Source organism: Eutrema salsugineum, unplaced genomic scaffold (assembly GCF_000478725.1).
Source record: "Eutrema salsugineum unplaced genomic scaffold, Eutsalg1_0 scaffold_3, whole genome shotgun sequence".
In the NCBI taxonomy this organism is placed as follows: Eukaryota; Viridiplantae; Streptophyta; class Magnoliopsida; order Brassicales; family Brassicaceae; genus Eutrema; species Eutrema salsugineum.
In genome coordinates, this window is record NW_006256756.1 from 10,749,818 (window position 1) to 10,758,577 (window position 8,760).

General features: G+C 32.2%; 2 protein-coding genes across 2 annotated transcripts; both read left to right on the forward strand.

Annotated features, from left to right (window-relative positions):
• Window positions 1–73: 73 nt before the first annotated feature.
• On the forward strand, window positions 74–3,805 carry LOC112085394 (fibrinogen-binding protein-like). Its single transcript, XM_024154606.1, has 8 exons — window positions 74–149; window positions 236–325; window positions 435–509; window positions 778–870; window positions 958–1,355; window positions 1,595–1,661; window positions 2,400–2,481; window positions 3,523–3,805. The coding sequence occupies exons 1-8, from the start codon at window positions 74–76 to the stop codon at window positions 3,803–3,805; spliced, it is 1,164 nt and encodes a 387-aa protein (XP_024010374.1).
• Window positions 3,806–5,670: 1,865 nt separating this feature from the next.
• LOC18014468 lies at window positions 5,671–8,203 on the forward strand. The gene is made up of 10 exons (XM_024154607.1): window positions 5,671–5,829; window positions 5,912–6,179; window positions 6,317–6,413; window positions 6,506–6,630; window positions 6,738–6,822; window positions 6,912–7,044; window positions 7,130–7,317; window positions 7,426–7,549; window positions 7,624–7,785; window positions 7,886–8,203. Exons 1-10 carry the CDS (start codon window positions 5,671–5,673, stop codon window positions 8,201–8,203), a joined length of 1,659 nt encoding a protein of 552 aa, XP_024010375.1.
• The last annotated feature ends 557 nt before the right edge of the window (window positions 8,204–8,760 follow it).

Sequence of the window (8,760 nt, forward strand, 5' to 3'; positions counted from 1 at the left end):
GTGATTTTGTTTTTCTCTTGCGTCTCTTTAGAAAAGATTCATCATGTTTGTCTATTTGCATGCAAACCTAACTATGTGTTCGTCTAAGTACAGCTTTGATCATCCATCTAAAGTCATCATCACTTGGGAAGTTCCGTCTACTGCTTCTGGTATATATCTAACTATTATCAAATTTAATAATAGAATATATGCTTTCAACTTTTGTAACAAATTCTAAAAATTTATTCGACTTTAGGTTTTGATAACCAGGCTTATGCTCGCGGGTTAAGGTCTGTGTTGAAATCGCATCGTCAGAATATGGATCACAAAGAGATGACTGATTATCGTTACGTAACTCCATACGATTTCGTGGATATCACAAAAAAGGTTGTTGTATCTCTTTAGGTTATCCATGCAAGTTATAATACTTATTAGTAGTTGTTTTGTATTTGTAGGTTATTCATGCAAGTTACTTATGAATTCTGCTATCGACGAATGGACCTTGCTGACATATAATCTTGTTATCGAAGGTAGTCCTGCCTATTAATCTTACAGTTTTGTACATTTTGTAGTGCTATATCTTAGTCTTTCAGATACATACCTTTATTATATATTAATCTACGGACGTGTTCAATTTTTATGTAGATATTGATTCTGCGTATTATATATCTATTCTTGATCATAAGTTTTTTATCAAAGGAGGTATTTCTGCTCTTCATGTAATATATTTTTGTTAATGATGTATATTAAATTTTATACGTATTTATGTTTGTTCTAATGTTTGTTTTGTGCATTTAGGTTCTGATCGTGTTAATACAAGCGATCATGCTCAGAAGACCTTTCTATGGGATTTTGCGAGGAATGCTTGGGTTATGAATAAAGAATCTAATGGTTTCAATTCTTTGTTTTTTTTTTTTTTGAATACCATTTTTTTTTAGAATACTAATTACGCCATTTTTCATATATTTATCTATGCAGAAGATAGTGACTCTGATGATACCGAGGTGTTATCTGGTCGTGGTACTGATGATGATTATGGTTTTGAGGATTATATGGGATCTGATTCAGAGACGCGTGATGATACTGATGATATGGACCAAACAGATGAATACGATTCTGAAGATGATTTTATTGACGACGATGAGTCTTGTGAAGGATCTGATGGTTCAAGTGATAACTCAAAAGGTGATAGCGATGATGACGAAGATGAAGATGATGACGATGCTGATCTAACTGATGATGATGAAGATGACGATGAAGATGTTATGTTGGATGATGAGACTGAGATTGACGATGATAGTGAAGATCAGCGAGACGTCGAACTGAGTGATATACTCATCGAAAAGAATATTAGTATATCTGGACACCAGAATTCGGTGTGTACTTATACAGTTTCTCTTGGTTCAATGTGTTTTGGAAGGTGTGTGTCACGTTTGAGTCCTTCCAAAGATGGTTGTACTATCTTTGTTAAGGTTTTACAGACGTGGATGCATATGCTAATTTCAAAACGTTCTTCCATGGAGCTCATATTGTCGGATGAATAGGTATTTATTGTACTATTACACAAAAATATTCTAAATTTTTGTTGGTGTCTAATTGACTGTTTTATTCACAGGGTGTTAAAATTCAGGTTACTGTTAGGGATGGTGAGATCGGTGTCGCATCGTCTCGCATAGATGTTGGTAGTTGGATTATTATCAGTCGTTTTTTTGTTATCGATTTTGAGGATAGTTGTAGACCGACTTCTCATAGATACAAAATATTGTTCCTACCATCAACTATCATTGACAAGACTTCACGTAGATGTGAAAATGCTTATTTTGACTTCGTTGATTTTCAAAGGATATTGGATCGTGTCCATGATGATGACTATTTAGTTGGTGTGTTTATTTTCGATTTAGTTATTGAATTTCGTTATTATTATGTTGCTGATGTTAACATGGTTTAGTTTTTGTTGTTTATGAAGATTTGATAGGTCGGGTCTTAAATGTAAGTCGATCTGGGACGTGGTGTGGTTTACTGACTGGAGAGCATTCTGTTCCTTCATATGGCAGTCCATGTAATGATATATGAGATTCCGAGATATGGGGTTCATATTCAACCGTCACATTCTGTCTTAGGGATAAACGGTATTGTCTGCTGGATGTTTTAAACTGTATATTGTCGTTTTATTTATTCTATCCAACTGATTATGTGTGACGTGTTTTAATTTAGTGGTGTTGATTTGAGTTGTGAATTGTCCGGTGAGATGGCTAAAAACTTTTATGCATCTTGGAGACGCTGTGATCAAGATATCATTGTGTGTGTGCTTAGATGGGCGGTTATTGATTATTTTGGAGGTATTTTTAGTATACTAATTTATATTCTCTATATTCGTTCTGTTTTATTGTTTTGACTCTATATGTGTTTTATAAAAATAGGCAAGATCACTATATCTTCCACTTCTCCTACTAAGTTCGAACTCAATCCCCGTATTCTTGAGTTAGATGAGTTTTTGGAACAGTGAGTTTCTAATACTTAATGATTGTATTTGACTTTTTCGTATTAACTCGTGGTCGCCTTCTCTCTCTCAAATCTTTTTTATAACACTGCAGATATCCGCGTAAGAAGCCATGCACGCGTGGTAGTGTGGGACTTCTACATTGAATAGTGTTATGATGCATCTTATTCAGATATGCATATATCATTTTTAAAAACTATTTACCATGTATACAAATTATAGTTTAATTATTCTTTATTCTTCAGACCTTTTTACTTTAATCAATAAATATATTTTTAATGTCATTATTATTGTTGTTTGATATTGAAATATGGAAAGCGGAGAAAATAATATAAGTTATATATTCACATAAATAACGCGTGTTTTTATTGATTCTTGGACTCCAAGTAACTCAAATTTATAAATATTTTAGAGGATTCGAAGATATCCCCGATTATATCACAACTTTTAGTTTTTTCCATTTAGCAGTTATGAAAATCATGGTGTTTATTTTATCAGACACAAGATGTATAATTGATTATTTAATTACTTATTAAAAAGGAAAAACTCAGTAGTTGAAAGGTAAAAAGTTCTGTGAAAATGTCTATTCGTTAAAATGTATAAAATGTAAATAAAGGAAAACATTCTAAGAAACCCTAGAAAAAAATAAACAACGCGTAAACCACATAATTCTTATATCTCTATATATATGCATATATTTCGGTATAGGTATATATATGCGTCTATCGGGACTTCGCGAGTTACCAGTCTGCATTGTTAGAATTGTTTGCATTTGGGTTCTTCGATGGAAGCGTTTGGTAAATGAGTTTTGTATTACGTTTTTAGAGACGTCAATAGTCGTTAGTTTTCTTTATGGTATTCGATTGTTTGTTGTTATTGTATATATGGTTTTTTTTCTATTGTCCATGTCTAGGTGCTCACAGGCGACCACGTGTTAATTGGCAAGTTATGCCGTTTCATCTCCCTGGGGAAAATATTGCGTTTTCTAATAATTTAGATAGACGTGTTCTTGCTAGAAAACCTAAATTCCTTGCTTGGTTTAGGTGTAATCAGTCTTATCCAGAGGCGAGGAATCTTTTATACTCGGAGATTCCTTCTATGTTTGTATGGGATCGTAAAAATAGGACATGGAGGCCGAGACTAAAGGGAAATTCTGGTGCGTGTGTTGTGGACGAATCGCCGACAGAGTACGGAGAAGAGTATTATATGAGGCTCGTATTGGACCTAGTTAGGGGTCTACGTAGTTTCGATGATATTAGGACTGTTGGTGGAGTCGTGTATCCTTCGTTTAGAAGTGCATACCATGCATTAGGGTTCATTGCTTGATTATCAGAAGACAGTAGTTATTTATCATATTTTCTTTTTAGTTTCTTTATTGTGGCATACTTATTTCTTATTTTAATAAAAGAAATATATAATAAATGATATTAGAACAATTATATATATATCAATTTTGTTATAATGATAAAGTTTAATTATAACACAATATTATTTCGCTTTTCCTTAATCTTATCGTTGCTTAAATTTTATAAAAAAAAAATAAAATAAATACATATTTTGAGATATGATTCGGCGTATATATAGAGTTGTTTCTCATTCTTTTGGTGTTTTGTAAACTGTAAACGTCGGTCGGTGTATTTGTGATGGATAACTCATATCGTTGCTTTTCTTTTACCGAGTTCGAGTATATAATAGATGGATCCTGCGTCGTTAACAGTTGTGTGGGTAAGATGTGTGTATTATGTATGTTCTTGTGATATGACACATATTCTGTTTTGTAAGTTGTAAATCGCTATAGTGTTGACTTGCCTTTTTATGTTTTTTGCGTTAAGATCTAATTGGACGTGTTATGACTATTGGAAACTACGTTGATCCAAAATATCCTTTTGAAAGCTACATGTTGAACGAGATATATATCGAATTGGAGAATCAGAGGTATTGTGTACTATCATACAGTTTAGAATTCAAAGCTACTTACTTACAACCAATTTTCCGCTGATTGTTTTATTTTATAATTATTAGAGGATGTCGTCTACCATATCATTTGGTTGGCAATTTTGGTCGAGATTTTCTCGAAGGTTTGACGCATTGTGATGATGATATGATAATATGTATCGGTCTGTCTGCAAAAGTTGATATCATCCGAGGTATTCTAAGGCTGACATTCATGATACTTTTTCGAATATAGATATAACTAGATAAAAATTAAAAGTGTTTGTTAAGTTATTAATTATTTTGATTTTTTTTTTTTGTGATCATAAGGTAATTGGATGGCTGTAGCCGCTCCTAATTACACACGGATAATGTTGGCACCAGCTATTCCTGAAGTGGTACGTCTCCGGGAGGCATTGGTGTCAACCGATCAATATTGATTTCCATTTCACGAATACATAAATCTTGGAATACCAGCCTATACATTTTTTATATCGTGTAAAACTACATTGCAGTTTTTTAGTTTGTTATTTTCATTTTCTTCTCATATGAATTATCTTATATATCTCTGCGTATGTGCGCGATTGTTACAATATATTTATACTAATAATTATTCTTTCATGCAATATATTGTTTAAGAATTGTAAATATTATATACGGAGATACAAATGATAAACTGTAAAGATATTTTGATTGATCTCATTTTATCTAATTTATACAAATGATTAACTGTAAAGATATTTTGATTGATCTCATTTTATCTAATTTATTGTTACGCTTAATTATTGGTATGTATTATCGTTTTTGGTAGCTTAAACACATCGTTTAGGAAGAATTCCTTAAATTGTTTACTTAAATCGCTAATTACTTATTTATTAAATATATTTTCTACTTTGTATATACAGCTACTGTAATGTTTGCCATTTTTAAAATTGAATTTAACTTCATTATGTTAATTTTCCGTTAAAGTATATATAAATTTATATTATCTGAGTATTATTTTTTTGTTTATACAGAGAATTAGAAGATTTTATCGTTTTTAACATTTTTAAAATAAAGAAAATTAGAAGATTTTATCGTCTTTACCTTTTGTTGCGATATATGTATATTCTAAATAGTAGTAAATCATATCTGAATTAAGTCTAATTTACATATATATATATATATATCATGTCTCCTACTCTATATATAGAGACTCATTATTTGTCTTGGTTTCTCCCAATTTTTCTTCTTTGTTACAATATCGTGTGGTCTAAGCTATGTCGATTTTTAAAAGAAAATCAGCATCTAATGTTTTCGTTAGGGATTTACGTCCTGGCTCTGATAACTTTGTTATCAAAGTTAATATCCTCAATGTTTGGGATGGATTCAAAGGCAGAGGGGGGTGTTCACTTGAGATGGTCTTGGTTGATCAAGAGGTTAGTGCTATAATTTATGAATATCCCGGTTAGCCAATTATTTGTTGGTTAATTTTTTTTTTTATTGTCCTTTGGAACTTAGGGTGATAGGATACAAGCAACTGTTGAAAGATTTTTCGCTAAATCTTTTCGTAAAGATTTGGTCAAGGGGAGATCGGTGCTTATCAATACTTTTAAGGTTGTTGAGTATAATTCTGAGTATCGAACTACACGAACACCTTTCAAGATAGTGTTCTATGCAACTACGACTGTCTCTGGATGCTTGGATTTTCCTCAAGAGGTTCCCGAGAAATATATGAAAAGTTTTCCAGATATTTTATCAACTGATTTGGACAATGGCTATTTGATCGGTACCATATCTAAACTGAGACGCATAGTTTATTTACCATTTTTTATGACACGGTATTAAACACTTTTTTGCATTAGATAGCTGTTGGCTAATTGTTTTTGTTCTTTTTTTTCGTGTTACTTTATTACAAACGCTAAGACGTGGTCGGACAAATCGTAAGAGTTGGTCATGTTGAGGACGTCATGGCTCAAGGAAAACGTCGTTCTAGACTTAAGATTTATCTTAGAGATGAGAGGTAACATACTTAGTTCTAATTTAATATTTTATTTTATTTTGTGTTATTTTTAGTTATATGATTTAACTCATGATCATGTATTAATTTAACAGCGATCTACAATTACCGTGTACTCTTTGGGCTGATTACGCAAAAGAAGTTGCTGATTACGTTAAACGTAATTGTGCATCCGTCGTTGTGGTTATTATAAGGCTTGCATGTATCGAAAACTATCGAGGTATATAATTTAATGATTTATACTTATTCAATTTTAGCGATGATTCTGAACAATTTTGTCATAAATTATATGTATTTCTGAAACACCGATTTATTTACACTTTTTAGGTGAGATGAGCGTCTCAAATGCTTTTAATACAACTCAGGTTTTGTTTGATCCAGTGTGTCCTCTGGTGGCGAAATTCCGATCTGAGTAAGAATCTATTCAATGGAATTACAGTACGGTTTTATTTGTACATATGTTCGTTCTACTATAATTAGTTTTTGTATTTGTCCGTTAAGGTTGCCTCAAGATAAGTATATTCTCATTCCTAACGAAGATGATTGGGGTGTAGATTCTAAAGATTCATTAAACGATGAATTTTTGGGAACTAATATTAGGCGAAAGTTAAGTTCTATACATTCGATCGATACGGTATGTGAATATGCGATACTTTGTCATTTTTGTTTATAAAAAAAGATTATATCGGTGGTTGTCGTTGATTGTTTCGAATAAGCAGGTTGGTAAGTATGTGACATTGGCGACCATACGCTCGGTTACCAATAGTAATTCGTGGTATTACATAGCATGCAAGAAGTGTGAAAAAAAGGTTCATCCTATCCCCGAGAGAGACCATGCTCCTTCGCCGCCGTCTTGGAGATGCATTAATTGCAATAGTAATGTTTCTGAGTCTGAAGTTATTGCTAGGTAGTCAAATCTCTATTCTTTGGATTCGGCGTCCACACACCTTTATAATCATTATGTCGTATATTTTTTTATACTTATAAAACTAATTGTCTAATTATTCTTTTATAGTTTCTTTCTGTTGTTGAAGGTGGACGATGGTTTTGGAGGGACGGCAGTCTTTGTCATGTTCGACAAAATTGCTCAAAAATTGTTTAAGAAGACTGCCGAGGAAGTTTTCGAAGAATCTGTTGGGGTACACCTATAGTTTTATTTGATAAGCATTATGATTATATAACTCAATTAAAATACTTTCAATATATTTTGTAGGATAATTCGTCTGGACTGCCTCAATCTCTGCGTGATCTAACAAGAAAAGAGTTCCTTTTTAAGGTTGTTATAACAGAAGATAATGTCAAAAAGGTTAAGACTTTGTTTTCGGTTGACCGGATTACATCTGATGACTATATGATTCAGACGTTCTGTAGTCAGGTCTATTCTTAGGTATGCTTTCGATTCTTATTTTGTCTGGATATTTGGATATGTAACTATGCATAACGGATTGTTTATTTGCTATGTTTTTTTTTTTAAGCCTCCGCTTTTGGAAACCTTTGTTGGTGAAGATAGAGGAGCACATATCGAGAAAACTCTGCCTGCCTGTTCTAAAAGTGATTGTGATGATCCTCATGTCAGTGTTAATGTAAATGCAGAAGCTTCTATCGAGAAGATTGTACCTGCATCTTCTAAAAGTGACTGTGATGCTCCTGATGACATTGCTAAACTAAATACAGATGTTTCTATGGAGAAGACAGCTTCTGTGAGTTCTAAAAGAGATCGTGAGGATCCTGACGTCATTGCTACTCCTGTCAAAACATCTGGATCTAGAAGGAAGAAGAATTCTAAGTCATAGGATGTTTAGTGATAATGAGGTCACTATTATATTATCTTATACATTTTTATTATTCGAATTTTGTTAGAACCTTTTTCTATTCAGAATATTATTGATTTAGATTTTATGCTTACTTAATTTTTATTTAATTTGAAAGAGTTTAATATTTCGTTATAAATAGTTGTTCTTCCTTTTTTAACAAAGATTTATTTATATTCAATTTTATGTTTACAATCGTCGCGTGTATCGCATATTCACATCCTATCTGTAGATCATTTTTTTATCGCATTTGTTTTAGTTATGGTTATCAAGTTTGGTATTATGTCGATAGTTGATTTGTTATGCCGTTTGTCTATGATATCGATAATTCGTTTATTGTACTTTTCGATATGATAGTGGGTTATTATCAAAAGACCTTTTAAAGCGTTGTTTTGGGATTTAGGTTTATCCTTGAACACATCTACATAACGTCCTGCAAACTGTCGTAACTCTGAAAATTGATTTTATTGCGACCTGATTCATATAAATCTAAACTCTGTCTGTTTTTTTTTGTTATAAGTATCAAAATTAATAAAATG

Excerpts from the sequence above, each read along its gene's own strand:
- LOC112085394 (XM_024154606.1), top strand. The coding sequence starts at position 74 with ATGTGTTCGTCTAAGTACAGCTTTGATCATCCATCTAAAGTCATCATC. Across the intron at positions 150-235 it reads AGTTCCGTCTACTGCTTCTG|GTTTTGATAACCAGGCTTAT; the intron begins GTATATATCTAA and ends ATTCGACTTTAG. Across the intron at positions 510-777 it reads ATATAATCTTGTTATCGAAG|GTTCTGATCGTGTTAATACA; the intron begins GTAGTCCTGCCT and ends TTGTGCATTTAG.
- LOC18014468 (XM_024154607.1), top strand. The coding sequence starts at position 5,671 with ATGTCGATTTTTAAAAGAAAATCAGCATCTAATGTTTTCGTTAGGGAT. Across the intron at positions 6,631-6,737 it reads ATGTATCGAAAACTATCGAG|GTGAGATGAGCGTCTCAAAT; the intron begins GTATATAATTTA and ends TACACTTTTTAG. Across the intron at positions 7,318-7,425 it reads GAGTCTGAAGTTATTGCTAG|TTTCTTTCTGTTGTTGAAGG; the intron begins GTAGTCAAATCT and ends ATTCTTTTATAG.